The sequence below is a fragment of the Sus scrofa genome, chromosome Y (genome assembly GCF_054392235.1).
Source record: "Sus scrofa isolate SSC_HxYL_T2T_F1_AM1 chromosome Y, Sscrofa_HxYL_maternal_Yorkshire_Landrace_v2.0, whole genome shotgun sequence".
NCBI classification, from domain to species: domain Eukaryota; kingdom Metazoa; phylum Chordata; class Mammalia; order Artiodactyla; family Suidae; genus Sus; species Sus scrofa.
Genome location: NC_139402.1, coordinates 3,802,523 through 3,821,147, shown reverse-complemented (window position 1 = coordinate 3,821,147; position 18,625 = coordinate 3,802,523). Strand labels below are relative to the sequence as shown.

Here is an 18,625-nt window from a genome sequence, read left to right as displayed (position 1 = left end):
GCAGAAATGAGAAAAGTCAAAAAAAAGAACGGGTGAGCTGCTAAGGGGACCCGAGCACGCCAGGCAGGGCGCCCCCCACCCCCCAGAGCCCCTGGTAAGGGTCCAACTAGGCTAGCTCATTTTTAAACGCCCCTCTCTTGAACCACAGATGAGAAACCTGGCATCCTGGACCCTCTAGAATCTGAATTCTTTTCCCGGTTGCCAGTTTGCAGGAAGCAGGTCCGAAAACGCTTCCTCCGTGAGACGGAGAGAGGGAGCTGCCGCGGGGCGGGGCGCGGCGCGGCAAGGGGTGAAGAGAGGGGGTTTACGCGCCCGGGCCAAGCGGGATTAATCAGCCCCTCCTGGGCCCCACTCTCCTGGGAGTGCCCGCCGGCAAGTGCCCGCCCGGAGAAACCTGTGCGCCAGATCCGTTCCCCGGAGGCCCCAGGAGTTTAAGCGGATCAGAGAGGGAGGTCCCTCCACACCCCCGATCGCCGCGCAAGTCCCTGGGCGGGTCCGGGACACAGGGCTCTCGGGGCAAGGTCCGGCGCTCCGGGCCGCGCTCAGCCATGGGACCCACCGCTCCAAGGAGACGCGCTGCGCCCGCCGCGAGGTGCGCGGGACCCTGGGACACGGTCCCCACTCGATCAGGGGACTGGGGGAGCGGAGTTGGGGGGAGGAGCTCCAGAGCGAGCGTGGGCCCCCGGGAAGGCCCGGCTGTGCGTGCGCCTTGGTGTCACCAAAACGCTGCTGGAGGTCGGGTCTCTGCCCTGGACACACTCGAGGCGAAAGCTCTGGGTGGGTTAGTACTCCCCCAACGAAACAGGGGGCTGGGGGAAGCGAGGAGTAGAGAGAAAGGGAACACGGCCTATGGAGGAGGGGGAAGGGCCGCGAGGAGGAAGGGGACCTGGCAGACCACGCCCCGGTAGAGCGCGGCCGACCCCTCCCCGGCTCTCCAAGCACTTCCCGTGCAACCTCCCTGTCCCCGAGTCCCGGGAGCGGCCGTGTCCCCTCCCCCACGCACTAAGACGCGCCCTGTCCGAACCCACGTGGCCGCCTCCTCGTTACCACCCGGAAACGCCACTAAGTCCTCCTTCCAATGCTTTTTCGCCCCGCCCCGCCCCGCCCCCGGCCCTCCAGCCCGAGCGCGGCCTGCAGCCTGGAAACCCTCGCTTCCCGGCAAAACTAAGATAAGTCCTGTCCTGTCCTGTGCACACGCCACCCTCGCCCCCAGCTCCGCCGAGCCACCTCCCGCTCTTCGGCCACGACCTGTCCCCACCCCAGTCCGGGACCCTATCCCAGGAGCGCAGGAGACCACTCCCTACCCCAGTCTCCGGACTGCGGGCGCACGGGGCAGCCCTGCTGGCGGCCCCGGGACCCCCTGGAGCTTCCAGCCCGGAAACCGGGATCGGAGCGCCTCGGGCCCGCGTCCCTCCAGGTGACGGGACTGGGAGAGCCAGGGGTCCACCCCCGGGCCGCCCCAAACCTCCGTGACGCACCGGCGCGGGGCCCCAGCCCTCGCGAGTCACGGGCCTTTCAAATCCGAGCTGTGACCGTTTGGTCCAAACAGCTGTGCCCTCGCCGCGTCCTGTCTAGGGTCCTTGTCCTCCCACGCGTATCCTTTAAAAATGTAGGCCCCCCTCTGCTCCGACCCGGGCCCGCCTCCCCCGTGGCGGCGCCGGGGCTCCGGGGGCGGAAGGCGCGTTCAGGACACCCGGAAAAACGGGCACTGCCTGCCTGTCGCAGCCCGTCCTTCAGTGAGGGCTTAACTCAAGTGGCTTCATTCCGAATTTTGGCCGACTGTGACTTTCAAAACACAAAACTGGCCGTTCCAAGTTTTCTGCGGCGCGCGTTCTTACGCCAGCCCTTGGGACAAAGAGACCCAGAGCGGGAGAGAGGCTAATCCCAAAATCCGGCTTGAAAGGCCGACTTTTCATCCCAAATGAGGACCCCCTCCCCCTTTTTGTTTTTCTCTCCAGGGAGTCGTTGCCCGGTCTACTCACTGTGTGTTTGCTTCTGCCGACTTGCGCATCCAAAGCAGGTCCCGCCTTTAAACCAAATATTCTGCTGATCATGGCGGATGATCTGGGCATTGGGGATCTCGGTTGCTATGGGAACGACACACTGAGGTACCCTGGGCTGGGGCTGCGGGTGGGGTGTGTGTGCGCTCACGCGGGTTTGTGTGTGTTAAGAACCTGACAAGTGGTTCCCCCGTCCTGGCTCCGTGGTTAACGAATCCGATTGGTAACCACGAGGTTGCGAGTTCGATCCCTGGTCTCTCACAGTGGGTGAAGGGTCCAGCGTTGCCACACGCTGCGGCTTAGGTCACAGACGCTGTTCCGTTCCAGGTGGCTGTGGCTGTGGTGTAGACTGGCAGCTGTAGCTCCCATTTGACCCCTAGCCTGGGAACTTGCATATGCCACAGGTGAGGCCCTAAAACGCAAAAAAGAAAAAAAAAAAAAAAAAAGTTAAAAAAAAATTAGGCCAATGGGACCTAATTCAACTCTGAAGCTTTTGACGCTAAAAACCCACCTCGGAAGTTGGGGAGACCTACTGCCCCGTGGGAGTCACTGGGTGGCCTTTCTTGCGGGTGGGAGCCCAATGATGTTGGGGCTCCTGGTTGGAAGGGAGACTACCCCCTCGGCTTCTTGGCGTCTCACTGCTGCCGGCCTTGGGACCTAACTTCGCTGCCTTGTCCCTGGGTGGTCCCTTTGGACGAGCTGATAAGAAAGCCTGCTGCTCCTTCCTCTGGGGCTCGTGGGAAATTCAAAGCACAGCAGCCCCTGCTGGGCGGGACCCCTCACCCTGGCCCTGCGCCCGCACCCCAGGGAAACCCCAGGCCGCTCTCCTGTCCAGCTCTCTCGCCATCTCACCTTGTGGGAGCCCGTGGTGCTCTCCCCGGAAAGCAGCCTCCTTGGGTGACCAGGAAGTCTCTCAAAAGCCTTTTGGGGGGTATGTGTGTGTGTGACCGTGTGTGTGCGTGCGCGTGTGTGCGTGTGTGTGATGGATCATCAGCCGCCCCCTCTGAACCAAGCTTTTGGGGGGGGGTGCGTCCAGCGGCCCCACAGGGGACACAACTCAAGTAACTATAAAGCCTAGAAAAGTCCCTAAAAATAATAGGGACGCAGTCTGTCCCAGCGCCTTTCAGCGCGGGGACGCGCCTAAGCGCACGCGTCGGCTCACACGGCCCCGTGAGCCACGCGCCCCCCCCCGCCCCCAACCGTGACTTCTGTGTCACTGTGTGTCACCGTGACGTCTGTGCGCCTTGCTCAGGACGCCGAATATCGACCGGCTTGCGGAGGAAGGCGTGAGGCTCACCCAGCACCTGGCGGCCGCCCCCGTCTGCACCCCCAGCCGGGCCGCCTTCCTCACGGGCAGACACGCGCTCAGATCAGGTCGGTGGAAAGGCGCTGCGTCGGGCCCGCCTGTGCCCTGTTGGGGGGTTTCCTCCCGCTGGACAGTAGTCTCCCCAACTTGTGACAACCCAGACCCACTGCAGGCACGGCAGAGCGTGCTCGGGCAGGGGGGCAGGGTCCCGGGGGGCGAACCTCTCGGGAAACCACAGCTGCCTCTCTCCTCCACTCCCCAGGCATGGATGCCACCCACGGGTACCGCGTCCTGCGGTGGAATGGGGGCTCAGGCGGACTCCCCCAGAATGAGACCACCTTTGCCAGGATCCTGCAGCGGCAAGGCTACGCCACGGGCCTCATCGGTGCGCAGATGGTGACACCCAGTCCTTCTGTGATGGGGAAGTTTGGGGATCAGAAGCACCTGACAGTTCCTGTGGGGCGCGCGGGGGGAGGGGGGGGTTTCTGTGTCAGACCCCAATTTGGAGTTCCCGCCCTGGCGGAGTGGAAACAAATCCAACTAGGAACCACGAGGTTGTGGGTGTGATCCCTGGCCTCGCCCAGTGGGTTTAAGGATCTGGTGTTACCATGAGCTGTGGTGTAGGCTGCAGATGCTGCTCGGATCTGGCATTGCTGTGGCTGTGGTGTAGGCTGGCAGCTGCAGCTCCAATTCCACCCCTAGCCTGGGAGCCTCCATATGCCTTGGGTGCCACCCTAAAAAAAAAAAAAAAAAAAAAAAGAACCCAAATCTGGCACCTGATCCCCCTGATTGCTCTTGGTTGGCAACTTGTCCTTGAAGACTCATTTGGTGTTCGTTTTTTTTTTTTAATTTTTAAAATTTTTATTTCTTTTTAGGGCCACACCTGCAGCATATGGAAGTTCCCAGGCTAGGCGTTGAATCCAAGCTACAGCTGCTGGCCTACAGCAGTCATAGCAACGCCAGATGTGAGTCACACCTGCAACCTACACTGCAGCTTGTGGCAACCTGGCACCTTAACCCACTGAAGGAGGTCAGGAATCGAACCCGCTGAGCCACCAGGGGAACTCCTGAAGAGTCATTTTTGTTCAAACTCTGGTCCATTAGGTTCTTTCGTTCTCTGGACAAATCAATGTCCTCTTGGGATTGGCCCCAAATTTCCCAGGTTATCTTTCCCTCAATGGCCACACCCCCTCTGAAAACCCTGAGGCCAAAAAAAAAAAAAATAAATCAAACAGAGAGTTCCCGTTGTGGCTCAGCAGGTTAAGGACCCCACACGTAGTCTCCATGAGGATGAGGGTTTATCCATGGCCCCACTCAGTGGGTTAAGGATCCCACATTGCCGTGAGCTGTGGTGTGAGTTGAAGATGTGGCTTGGATTCCCAGTTGCTGTGGCTGTGGTGTAGACCGGCAGCTGCAGCTCTCATTCGCCCCCAGCCCGGGAACCTCCATATGCCGCAGGTGCAGCCCTTAAAAAAAAAAGAAAGAAAAAAAAAATCAAAGGGCAGAAAACTTTGCAGGTGGGAGGTCCTTCCATTGCATTTTCTTCTCCACAATCCTCACCCCACCCCAGTGTTTTTGTTTCCTTAAACAGGAAAGGTACATAGATCCCTGGGTTTGGAACAGGCACAGGTTCCTACAGGTTCTGGAGACGGTTGGTGAGTGGGGGAGGGGGACCTGGTTTCACTTCTCCACTTGGCATTTGGGGCAAATCGCAGGTCAGAGCCTGTTCTGGGCTGTTCTGCAGCAGGCAGGTGAGCTGGCTGAGGGTTTGCGGCACAAGGAATTAACAGAACGTGAACAGACAACGCAATGCTTGGATCTTCTTGGGAATGTGAGACACGGTTTTTCTCCTGTGCTCCCTCTAGGGCAGTCAAAGTTATTGCCTTCAGAAAAAAATACCTCTGAGGGGGTTTTGTGCAGCAGTTAGTGGAGGAAGCCTGCTACTTCTGCTCTGTCCTGGGTTGTTGAAGAGCCAACTTCCCTTATCAAGTTTTTTTCTTTTCCCCGTGGGTGTGGCACGTGGAAGTTCCTGGGCCAGGGATTGAACCTGCGCCACAGCAGCGACCAGAGCAACAGCAACTCGGGGTTTGACCTGTGTCTGCGACCTATACCACAGCTCATGGCAACGCCAGATCCTTAACCCATTGAGCAAGGCCAGGGGTTGAACCCACGACCTCATGGTTCCTAGTCGGATTCGTTAACCACTGAGCCACGATGGGAACTCCTACTTTTTTTTTAGGTTAAAAAACAAAATCAGAGTTCCCGTTCGTGGCGCAGTGGTTAACGAATCCGACTAGGAACCATGAGGTTGCGGGTTTGATCCCTGGCCTCCCTTTGGCAAGGATCCGGCGTTGCCGTGAGCTGGGGTGTAGGTCGCAGACGTGGCTCGAATCTGGTGTTGCTGTGGCTAGAGCTCCGATTCGACCCATAGCTGGGAACCTCCATACGCCGAGGGTGCGGCCCTAGAAAAGACAGAAAAAAAAAAAAAACTATTACATTTTGTAAAATTATTTAATAGTAGAATGGTCTAGGGTTGCAATCTCTTAATGCCAGAGGCTCCGGTAAAGCTCCAATACCTTTAATCCCCAAGTCAATATCCTTATGTGGATTCGTTAATTCACGAAGCATAAAGGGTGCCTTTACACGGCAGTATCGTCAACCCGTTGGCTGTGTTTCTTTTTCAAATTTCTATTATTCCTTTTCTCTTTCAAATGTTGCCTTTTCATCGGAACATCCAAATTATTCTCAGAAGGTGATTCCTATCAGATAGAGTCCCTTAAGGGTATTTTTAAAATTTGTATTTTTATTATAGTTGACGTACAGGGTTGTGTCCATGTCTGCTGTCCAGCAAAGGGACCCAGGCATATGTAGATATCCGTTCCCTTTCTCATATTCTCTTCCATCCGGGTCTATCCCAGGAGACTGGACAGAGGTCCCTGTGCTGCACAGCAGGACCTCACGGCTTCTCCATTCTCAATGTCCTAGTTGGCATCTACGAACCCCAACCTCCCCGTCTAGCCCACTGCCTCCCCCTCCCTCTTGGCAACCACACGTCTGTCCTCCAGGTCTGAATCTTTTTTATTGCGTAGATAGGATCCTTTGTGCCATATTTTAGATTCCACATGAAAGTGATATCATATATTTGTCTTTCTCTTTCTGACTGACTTGACTTACTGTGAGAATCTCTAGTGGCATCCATGTTGCTGCAAATGGCACGATTCCATTCTTTTTTATGGCTGAGTAGTACTCCATTGTGAATATGGACCACGTCTTTACCCCTTCTCCTGTTGATGGACATTTCGGTGGCTTCCATGTCTGGGCTATTGGACATCGTGCTGCTGTGGACATTGGGGTGCACGGATCTTTTCGAATTAGAGGGGAGGCTTGAGGAGTTTGTCATATCAAGGTGGTTTTATATACACTAGTTTATCCATTCTGTATATACGGCTTTGCATCTAGGAACCCCAAACTCCCTGTCCATCCCACCCCCCATTCCCCCTTGGAAACTGCAAGTCTTTTTTTGTTTTGTTTATTTATTTATTTATGTATTTATTTCATTAATTTTTTTTTTTTTTTGTCTTTTTGCCTTTTCTAGGGCCACTCCCATGGCATATGGAGGTTCCCGGGCTAGGGATCAAATCGGAGCTGTACCCGCCAGCCTATGCCACAGCCACAGCCACGCCAGATCCGAGCCGCGTCTGCAACCTACACCAAAGCTCATGGCACCGCCGGATCCTTAACCCACTAAGCAAGGCCCGGGATCGAACCTGCAACCTCATGATTCCTCGTCAGATTCATTAAGCACTGAGCCATGACGGGAACTCCTGTTTTATTTTGGTTTTTTTTTAAGTGTCTTGCTTTCCTCTTCAGGAAAATGGCACCAGGGCGTCAACTGTGAATCCCGCACTGACCACTGCCACCACCCCCTGAACCACGGGTTCGACTACTTCTATGGCATGCCGTTCACGCTGGTCAGCGAATGTCACCCAGGCTGGCCCCCGCAAGTGGCCGTGGCCCTGGGGGGGCGGCTTTGGCTCTCCACGCAGATGATGGCGCTGGGGGTGCTCACGGTGGCGGCCGGCAAGACCCTCGGGCTCATCTCCGTTCCCTGGAAATTCGTCTGGGGTGCGGCCAGCCTGGTCCTGCTGTTCTTCGGCTCCTGGTTCGCCAGCCTGGGGTTCGTCCGCCGCTGGAACTGCATCCTCATGAGGAACCACGACGTGGTGGAGCAGCCCATGGCTTTGGAAAGCACGGCCCGGCTTCTGAGCGGGGAAGCGCTGTCCTTCATCCAGCGGTAATGACACGATCCCGTCGGAAGCGGGAGCGGAGCTCTCCGAGCGTCTGAGCCTCGTTGTCATCCGCGGGGTTGCGTCAAGCAGATGCGTTTGAGGAACGCCCACCTTGGGCGTTCCTGGTGCTGCCGCAGGTTAAGGCTCAGGTGTGGCCACTGCTGTGGCTTGGCTTCGATCCCTGTCCCCAGAACGTCTGCATTTCATGGGCGCCCCCAAAAGAGGAGAAGGAGGAGAGGCAGGAGGAAGAGGAAGAAGAAGGAGGATTCCTCATTCGCGGGCGGACGGGTTTCCAACACCGGAGCCTCTGCTGCGAGGTCACGGCCCACAGGCGATGCTCCGACACGTGAAAGCTGCTCTTCCTTCTTCTTGCAGACATAAGCCTGGTCCATTCCTGCTCTTTGTTTCCCTGCTCCACGTCCACGTGCCCCTCATGACCACCAAAGAGTTCCAGGGGAAAAGTCAGCACGGCCTCTATGGCGACAACGTGGAGGAGATGGACGGCCTTGTGGGTAAGTGGAAGCTCAGCCGCGCGCGGCCCGTCCTGACCTCACCTCGACAGCGTGACAGCAGGTTGGCTGTCTCGCCAGGAACCAGAATGAAAGACAGAGAAGAAGAAGGGTCTTCCATATCCTTCGTGTGCTCCTTCTGGCTTTCCCATTTTATTTTATTTTATTGATTTATTTACTTATTTATTTTTAGGGCTGCACCTGCGACCTATGGAAATTCCCAGGCTGGGAGTCGAATTGGAACTCCAGCCACCAGCCTGCACCACAAACCACAGCAACACGGGACCCGAGCCGCATCTGCAACCTACACCACAGCTCATGGCAATGCCGGATCCTTCACCCACTGAGCAAGCTCAGGGATCGAACCCGCAACCTCATGGTTCCTAGTCGGATTCGCTAACTACTGAGCCACGATGGGAACTCCCTTTTTCCCATTCTTTTCCGTGATGGTTTATCACAGGATATTGAATAGCGTTCCCCGTGCTTTCCAGCAGGAGCGGGTTTATATCCATTCTCTATATAACCCTTCGCCCCTGCTAATCCCCACCTCCCAACGCATCAATCCCCCTTGGCAGCCACAGGTTTGTTCTCTCTGGGAGTCTTTCTCTGTTCTTTAAGGTCATTTGTGTCGTATGTTAGATTCCACCTAAAAGTGGTCTCATATGATACTTGACTTTCTCTGGCTGACTCGCTTCAGTTCCTCTGAGAATCTCTAGGTCCATCCATATGCTGCTGCACGGCTATGATTTCATTTTTTTTAACCACCCCCTTGCCTTTCCAATTTGTTAGGCTACTTTTACATAAACTCGTCCTTCTAAACTCTGGGATTTAAAGCCACCATGGGGAGTTCCCCTGTGGAGCAGCAGGTTAAAGATCCAGCGTTGTGTGTGACGCTAGTGGCTCCGGTCACTGCGGTGGCTTGGGTTTGATCCCCGGCCCGGGAACTTCCGCATGCCATGGACAAGCCCCCCAAATTTTTAAAAATAACAAAAGCCATCCTGGGCCATCCCCCAAAGTAGACCATTAATGCTATTGTTCAGAGCAATGGCCTAAAGTCACTTTTCTTCCGTGGCTTCGAGAAAGCCTGCAGGAAACCAGCTTCTCTGAGGAGGTGACCCTTAAAACGTGGACGTGGAAATCCTTGCAATTTATCATAGCACGTGCTGGGACCTGCAGGGTGCAACATCGGGCCAGAGGAAGCGGCCAACACCCCTCCAAATAGGAAGGTGGATGACACAATGTTTGCAAAATACTGCATTTTCACTGCTGCCCACGCCCCCCCGGGGGGGGGTGTGTGAAAAATCTTTACTTTCTGTATTTTTCACGTCCATGGGGTCCCCAGGCGGGAACGTGACTGCTTGGTTTACAGACAGCTGCCTGCACCTGCTGTGTCTTGACTCCCTTTGGCCAACACACACTGATGCTCAGGGCTCTGGCTTCCTGCCGTGTAGACAGGCACTTGCCACATCCCTCTTTTCTCACCATTTCCCCTTGCACACACTTTTTTTTTTTCTTTTTCTTTTTGGCCTCACCTGTGGCATGCAGAAGTTCCCAGGCAGGGATTGAACGCCGGCCACAGCAGTGACAACGCCGGATCCCCAACTGGCAGGCCACCAGGGAACTCTGCATACATGCCTTTTTTTTTTTTTTTTTTTTTTGACATGTGTACACGTGCAAACAGAGCGTTTGGAAACATTCCATGGGTGACCTACGGGCTTGAAGTGTTTCTTCTATTTTCTATATTGGTGACGGCTTTGCAAGCAAGATTCAGAATCCTGCAGGGTCAGAAAGCATAGCTGTACCGTCCCACGGGGCGCTTACATGGATATTGATGGTCTCCTGGTGACTGTGGTTCCTTTTTTCTTTTTTTTTTCTTTTTTTTTGGGGGGGGGAGCCACACCTGCCACATGTGGAAGTTCCCAGGCTGGGGGTCGAATTGGAGCTGCAGCTTCAGGCTTACGCCGCAGCCACAGCAACACAGGATCCGAGCCACGTCTGCAGCCTACACCACAGCTCACGGCAACACTGGATCCTTAACCCACTGAGCGAGGCCAGGGATCGAACCTGCATCCTCACCGTTACTAGTCGGGTTTGTGACCACTGAGCCACCCTGGGAACTCCCTGTGGCTCCTTTTTCTTAAGTGGCAAGCAGTGATGTATATTCAGAAAGTGGGGTTGTGTTGAATTTGCAGATGCCGTTTTATTGACGCTTCCCTGACACGTTTCATTGTTCTGTAAAGGGGACATTCTTAACGCCATCGAAGAACATGGGTTGAAAAACACGACGCTCACGTACTTCACCTCTGATCACGGGGGACACCTGGAGGCAATAGATGGGCACGTCCAGCTGGGCGGATGGAATGGGATATACAGAGGTAAGGCCGTTGGGTTTCAAGGACAGAAACGTGAGCAGTGAGAGGCCATCCACCAGCATGGTCTCCATGAAGATGCAAGTTTGATCCCTGGTCTCACTCAGAGGGTTAAGGATCCCGTGTTGCTGGGGCTGTGGTGTAGGCCGGCAGCTGTAGCTCCGATTCAACCCCTAGCCTGGAAACTTCCATATGCCGCAGGTGTGGCCATTAAAAAAAAAAAAAAATTAAGTGTTTTCATAGATACTCTATTGGAAGTTATTATAAAACATTGGTTACTTTTCCTGTGTTGTATAATAATCCTTACAGCTTATTCAAAGGGAATTTCTTAGAGTTTCCGGTGGCCTAGTGGTTGAGGATCCAGTGTGGCCACTGCTATGGTTCAGGTTCCATCCGTGGCCTGGGAACTTTCACAGGCCACAGGTGTGGCCAAAAAAAGGGGGGGGGAATTTCTTTTTTTTAAGTATAGTTGATTTACAATATTGTGAGTTTCAGGTATACAGCATAGTGATTCAATATTTTTATAGCTTATATTCCATTTAAAGTTATTATTATAAGTCTCATCCCAGCTCCAGATGATAAAGCTGTGTCCATTTCATACCCTACTGAGTGCCATGTTTTTGCATCCATGTGTTTTTTGGTTGATGCTTTTGCCGTTTGAAATGCCCCCACGCACGGTGCAAAAGTGCTGTCTACCGCTTCTAAGCACAAGAAGGCTGCCATGTGCCTAACGGAGAAAATGCATGTGTCGGATAAGCTCAATGTGAATAAGTCAACAATATCTATTTAATCAGGTGTCTTGAAACAGAAGCGACACAACAGGGTTATGTACTGACGGACTGATGAAAATATAGTGACCAGAGGCTCCCAGGACCCTAACCCCAACTAACCCCAACTTTCTCCTAAGAGTCAAAGCTCTATATTCACTAATTCAGCAGCTATAGTGACTTTGTGGACAGAACAACTGGGAAAAACGAGAAAACCACCAAATGATCTTTTTCATTTGGGGACACACACATGTATGTGCTTGTGGTTGGCGAGGTTGTAAAAATGGCCCTAGAAAAATGCTCCTTCCTTTCTTGTGGCCTCTGTGACTCTGATGAGCTGTCGCTGCCGTGATCGCAGGTCCAACAGAGAAGTCACAGGTGACTTCTAGGAAGGCAAGAGATTTGCTGGGTGGGCCTGATCCAATCCCACAAAGTCTTGACTGCCAAGAGCTTTCTCCAGCTGATGGAAAAGGAGAAATCAGATCTATTTGAAACATGAGACGAACTCAACCACCTGTCGATGCTTTGAGGCTGGAGGGGCCGCTGTATGTGAGAAGAAATGCAGAGGGTGACCCTGTCAGCAAGGAAACGGTGACCTCAGGCCAAAAACCACCGTGATCTGGATTTTTCCAACAACTGAACAAATTTGGACCTGAATCTTTCCTCCCATCGGCCATGTACAACCCCAAGATGTCATGGGCACCTCGGTCCTACAACCACCGTGACCCGGATTTTTCCAGCAACTGCATAAACTTGGACACATGAATCTTTCCGCCCATCCGCCATACACATCCCAAAGATGTCACAGGGGCCTCAGTCATACAAGCACTGTGACCTGGATTTTTCCAACAACTGCATAAACTTGGGCATGATCCATCTGCCCATCCGTCCTATGCAACACCAATATGACATGGGTCCATTTACAGTCAAATCGCATTGTTCTCAACACTCGTATCCTACAAACCTACACTCTGCAAACATGTTGATCTCAGACTCTCTAACCCACAAGGGACCACCCTGCCAAGCCATGCCAAACTTGCCACCTACACAGCAAACACCTAATAACTAGGGGGTTGTTGTCAGCTGCTGAGGCTGCAATAACGGTTATACAGCCCTAGAAGATGAATGCGAGAGCGTTAAAATGCTACCTCCAGGAAAGAAGCATTTCTTGAGTGAGATTCTGAACAGTCTCTCTCTGTTTAAAATTCTCCCATTGCAATTTACAATTGTTTCATTCCCAGGTGCCAACTTCGTAGGGAATAACAGCATGTTGCCTTATGCTTGATCATTATTCGAGTTTGTTCAGGAGCCAGTCTGGGTCCCAAGGCATTGCCAGAGGTCGCTGAGAAGGTCATCTTAGAAATAGCTGAGGGCAGTAAGGAAACAGGTGGAAGGAAGGATGAAGAGCTTGGAGAGGATAAGGCAGGTTCCCATCCATCTGTCCATCCTCTTGTCCATCCTCCCATCTGCTCATCCGTCTGTCCATCCGTCCATCCACCCATCCATTCACCCATCCATCTATCCATCCATCCATTCATCTGTCCATCCACCTGTCCATCCATTCATCCATCCACCCATCCACTGTCCATCCATCATGCATCCATCCACCCATCCATTTACCTATCCTTCCATCCATCCATCCATCCATCCGTCCATCCACCCATCCATTCACCCATCCATCCATTCATCTGTCCATCCACCTGTCCATCCGTTCATCCATCCACCCATCCACTATCCATCCATCATGCATCCATCATCCATCCATCCACCCATCTATCCATCCACCCATCCATTTACCTATTCATCCATCCATCCATCCATCCATCTGTCTGTCCACCCATCCATTCACCCATCCATCCATCCATCTATCTGTCCATCCACCTGTCCGCCCATCTGTCCATCCACCCATCCATCCATCCACCCGCCCATCATCCATCCACCCACCCACCCATCCATCCATCCATCCACCCACCCACCCACCCATCCATCCACCCACCCACCCACCCGCCCATCCATCCATCCACCCACCCATCCATCCATCCATCATGCAGCCATCATCCATCCATCCACCTGTCTGCCCATCCGTCCATCCATCCATCTGTCCATCCACCCATCCATCATCCATTCATCACCCACCCACCCACCCATATCTCTGTCTGCCCATCCATCCAGAAATAAAGAGGAAGTTCGTCAGTGAAGGCAGCCCACCATCCATACGTATGAAATCCCAGAGCTAGTTCTGCCTCTGAAGGCACACCTCCTACCCCCCATTTATGGAGGCGGCTACAAAGACTGACCGATTTCATGGGGTTGTGGAGAGGTGGGCCTCACGTGCTGCTGGGGAAGTGACAAGGTGCTAGAACCGTGGTTTCTACTGATCTGGGGACCTCCAGGCTGCCCCACTGTGCCTTTATTTATTTTTCATTTATTTTGCTTTTTGGGCCACACCTGCAGCATATGGAAGTTCCCAGGCTAGGGGTCACATCAGAGCTGCAGCTGCAGGTCTACACCACAGCCACAGCAACACCAGATCCAAGCCACATCTTCAACGTACACCACAGCTCACGGCAACGTCGAATCCTTAACCCACTGAGCGGAGCCAGGGATGGAGCCCATGTCCTCATGGATCCTAGTCGGGTTCTTAACCCACCGAGCCACAGCGGGAACTCCCCACTATGCATTTCTCTCTGCAGGTGTCTAGGTACAGACACACAGGTGCCCCCAGGTGTGTTGCAGACAGGACCATCTCCTGGAGGAGCCTAATGACATCATTGCCTTCCAGGTGGCAAAGGCATGGGCGGCTGGGAAGGCGGGATCCGCGTCCCTGGGATATTCCGGTGGCCCGGGGTGCTGCCGGCCGGCCGCGTGATCCAGGAGCCCACCAGCCTGATGGACATCTTCCCCACCGTGGTCCAGCTGGGCGGTGGCCAGGTGCCCCAGGACAGGTACCTGTATCATGAGACCACCTGCTCCCCAATTCCTGAGATCTCCCTGCCTCCCTCTTCCCTATTTTAGGGGAGAAAACCTGCAACACTGGGAGAGCATTTAGAAAATTCTCAGCATCTTCAAAGGGAGGGGACTGCCTGGTGTGAAATGACCACACTCAGTAAAACATGAACTTAAGTGACCTGCTGGGTCAAACTACTCGTTTGCAGGGTTTTTTTTTTTTGGTCTTTTTGTCTTTTTGCCATCTCTAGGGCCGTTCCTGTGGCCTGTGGAGGTTCCCAGGCTAGGGGTCTAATCAGAGCTACAGCCGCCAGCCTACGTCAGAGCCACAGCAATGTGGGATCCAAGCCGAGTCTGCAACCTACACCACAGCTCACAGCAACACCAGATCCTTAACCCACTGAGAAAGGGCAGGGACCGAACCCGCAACCTCATGGTTCCCAGTCGGATTCGTTAACCACTGAGCCACGACGGGAACTCCCCAAAGTGAATATTTTGATAGAGATTTGATTTTACTTCATTTAAGGTAATAACTAGGAGTTCCCACTGTGGCTCTGTGGGTTAAGAACCTGACTAGTATTGATGAGGGTGTGGGTTTGATTCCTGGGCTTGCTCAGTGGATTAAGGATCTGGTGCTGCCACAAGCTGCAGCATAGGTTGCACGTGTGGCTCGGATCTGGCATTGCTGTGGCTGTGCTGTAGGTCTCTGCTGCAGCTCCGATTCGACTGCTAGACAGGGAACTTCCCTCTATTTTTCCCTAAAAAGAAAAATAAAGAAATAAATACAACGATAAGGCGTAAGGAAGGCCCATCCAGTCACAGGTCCATCGGTGGCTTCCTTTGTCCTGTCGCTTTGCACATGTGACAACGTATCTTGGGGTGTGTTAGGTTTTCAAAGGTTCTGCTGCCCTCGTGGTCCGCCTAGGGGCCCGGGCAGTCTGGCTGGAATTTAAGACGACCTGGTGTTGATATTTGGAGCCACAACGGTGTGTGTGTTCTGAGCATGAAGTGCTGCCTGCAGTGTGGGCATCCTCAATGAGACCGCTGACCTCTGCTCTGCTGTTATCTGGGGACCTGGCAGCCTTGGCACGTTCAGGGTCCCAGGTCCAAGATGTGGCTTGAGCGTCCTGGTTCTGATTCCCTCCTGTGGTCTCTTCACTCACTCAGGGTGATCGATGGCCGGAGCCTGGTGCCCTTGCTGCAGGGAGAGGCCGAGCACTCGGCCCACGAGTTCCTGTTTCACTACTGCGGGGAGCACCTCCACGCCGCACGCTGGCACGACAAGGACAGTGAGTACACGCCGCGTCCCTGACACAGGGGGCTTGTACTGGCCAGAGCTCCCCGGAGAAACGGAACCCAGAGGACAGGTGGTGGGTAGAGGGATGGATGGGTGCGTGGATGGATGAGTGGATGGATGGTGGATGGATGGATGGATGAGTAAATGGATGGATGGATGGATAGATGGATGGGTGGGTGGATGGATGGATGGGTGGATTGATGGATAGATGGATGGATGATGGATGGATGCATGGATGATGCATGCATGGATGATGGATGGAAGATGAATGGATGGATGGATGGGTGGGTGGATGGATAGATGAGTGGATTGATGGATATATGGATGGATGATGGATGAATGTAGGTGGGTGGATGGATGATGGATGGATGGATTGATGATGGATGGATGGATGATGGATGGAAGATGAATGGATGGATGGATGGGTAGATGATGGATGGATGATTGATGGACAGATGGATGGACAGAAGGACAGATGGATGCATGCATGCATAGATGAGTGGATGGATGGAGTGGATGGACAGAAATGGAGGGGGACATGGATGGATGGTTGGGTAGGTGGATGGATGGACAGAGTCATGGTAAGTAAATATATAGCAATAGGTAGATGAAAAAGATGATGTGATAGGTGAATAGAGAAATAGATACAGACAAATATTAGATGAATAGATATAATTGTTTAGATACATACAGAGAGAAAGCTATAGATAGCTCATGGTCAGATAAATGATCGACGACTGATCATGACAGAAAGATGCTACACAGATGAAAAGATGTACATAGATGCAGAGATGATAATGTGGAGATATAGATAAACAGAGATGATAGATAATAGATAGATAAAGGTAATAGATGGGAGACAGGTGAAAATGTAGGTAAGAAAGAGATGATAGAAAGGTGATCAGTAGACGATTAGATAGATGAATTGATACGTCGATAGCTGGATGACAGTCGTACTGGCTGACGAGGTTATGGGGACTGTTGAGTCTGTGATCTTCATGGCAGCCTGGCGGGAGCTGATGTTGCCTTTGTGACTACAAAGGCTGGAGACTCAGGCAGAATGTCTGTGCTGCACTCTGGAGGCAGAATTCCTTCCACGTTGGGAGGCCTCTGTCTTTTTCTTTTTTTAAAGTCCTTCAACTGATTGGGTAAGGCCCACCCACACCGTAGAGGGCCATCAGGTCACCTCCACATCTATTACTTTCAATGTTAGTCTCATCTTTAAAAAAAAAAAAAAAAAAAAAACCTCCCAGGGGATACGTAGACTAGTGTTTGTCCCCATACCTGTGCCCCTTCGCCTGGCCACATGGACACGTGAAACACTCTCATGGAGCTAGTCCTTTTTTCACAAGATGAGAACATTCACTTGCTATCTCAAGGGGGATGATGCTGACACTGGCCCTATTTATGGGAAAGGGATGTGTGGGTCCAGTCCCAGTGCCTTCCTCTGATTGGCTGTTATTGTCCCAGGTGCATCCACCTGAACCCCTTGAGGTCCTAGCAAGACCTTGCCCCACCACGCAGTTGGCCTAACTTCCTTGCTTCTGGGTATAAAAGTAATACCGGGTGTGCAACACTGCAAATCACCAGTATTTCAATAAAATAAATTTTAAAAATAAAAGTAAGAAGGAAGGAGTTCCAGTTGTGGCACAGCGGAAACGAATCCGACTAGTATCCGTGAGGATATGGGTTCGATCCCTGGGCTCATTCAGTGGGTTAAGGATCTGGTGATGCCGTGAGCTGTGGTGTAGGTCACAGACGTGGCTCAGATCCTGAGTGGCTGTGGCTGTGGCATAAGCCTGAAGCTGCAGCTCTGATTTGACCCAGAGCCTGGGAACTTCCATATGCCGCAGGGGTGACCTTAAAAAGCAAAAAAAAAAAGCAAAAAAAAAAAAAAGGAAGGAAACAGCAAACAAAAATAGAAAGGATAAGCATAGGCTAAGGGTATCTGTTATCCTAATCCCCAGGGGAGCCCCTGAGCACCTGGCCAGAGGGCCCTTTGCCTCCCTGCCTGGGTTTGTAGGAACCACACGAGGGGCAGCAGGAAGTGAGATGAGAAATCTTCCCCCCATGACACAAGTTCACAAGGTTCCAGGGGCCCACTCAGAAGTGGTACCGCAGGAAAACAGGTGTAAAGTTTAATTCTTTTTTACTTGACTCGGCCAAGGAGAAAATGTGAAGAGACGGAAAAAGATGCCATTGGTAAGAATTGCGCGCGCGCGTGCACACACGGGCGCGCGCACTGATTTGACAGCGATCATGCAGGACCCACGCTGCCCAACCCTTCCGTGCCTCCCCCTCCTGGCCTGTGGGCTGTTGCGGAGGATTCCCCAGGGCTGACACCTGGCCAGGTGTGCAGGGACCGGGCTTCTCCGGCCCTGATTGATGCCCTCCCCTACCCCAAACCTCTTTGCATCCAGGCGGAAGGCTCTGGAAGGTCCACTACGTCACACCCCGCTTGCACCCCGAGGGAGCGGGGGCCTGCTACGGCCACGGCCTGTGCCCGTGCTCCGGGCCGGGCGTCACCCACCACGACCCCCCTCTGCTCTTCGACCTCTCCGGGGACCCCTCAGAGGCCCAGCCCCTGGCCCCCGGCTCGGAGCCCCTGTACGGCGCGGTGCTGGCCAGGGTGGAGCAGGCGGTGCGCGAGCACAGGAGGACCCTGAGCCCCGTGCCCCCGCAGCTGTCCCCGGGTCGCATCGCGTGGAAGCCCTGGCTGCAGCCGTGCTGCGGGCACTTCCCCTTCTGCTCCTGCAGCCAGGACCCAGCCCTCAGGGAGGCTTGACGGCGCCCAGTCCTCCTGGCTGGGTGACGTCACCAGAAAGTCAGAGATGCCGCGGGAGTTTGAGGAGGCGAGGGACACTGCACCCTCCTGCCTGGTGGGATCGTGAGCTCGTGCAGCCTCCCGGGAGCTTCCCGAACAATAAAAAGTGGAGCTGCGCAAGGATCCAGCAGTCCCACGCCATTGGAAGTCATTTTTGGTCCCTTTGTGTCTGACTACAGTGAACCCCAGTTCTTTGCTGGGGACAGATTTGGAGGCTGGAGGGAAGAGAAGCTGTCCTTTTCCCTGCATTTAAGAATAGCTTTGGGGCGTTCCTGTCCTGGCTCAGTGGTTAATGAATCTGACTAGGAACCATGAGGT

At 53.6% G+C, this 18,625-nt stretch overlaps 1 protein-coding gene across 5 annotated transcripts; it reads left to right on the top strand.

Moving 5' to 3' along the window:
* The first annotated feature begins 492 nt into the window (after positions 1-492).
* On the top strand, positions 493-18,458 carry LOC100624032 (arylsulfatase D). 5 transcript variants are annotated; one of them, XM_085009053.1, is made up of 11 exons: positions 493-592; positions 1,959-2,108; positions 2,328-2,404; positions 3,253-3,374; positions 3,569-3,691; positions 7,177-7,600; positions 7,971-8,107; positions 10,345-10,479; positions 14,023-14,185; positions 15,354-15,475; positions 17,904-18,458. In XM_085009053.1, exons 5-11 carry the CDS (start codon positions 3,571-3,573, stop codon positions 18,266-18,268), a joined length of 1,467 nt encoding a protein of 488 aa, XP_084865179.1. In that variant the 5' UTR covers positions 493-592; positions 1,959-2,108; positions 2,328-2,404; positions 3,253-3,374; positions 3,569-3,570; the 3' UTR covers positions 18,269-18,458. The 5 variants fall into 5 exon arrangements, 3 of the variants coding, with proteins under 3 accessions (XP_084865179.1, XP_020935450.1, XP_020935449.2); XM_021079791.2 differs by lacking the exon at positions 2,328-2,404; XM_021079790.2 differs by lacking the exons at positions 493-592; positions 2,328-2,404 and adding an exon at positions 1,104-1,417.
* Positions 18,459-18,625: the final 167 nt, after the last annotated feature.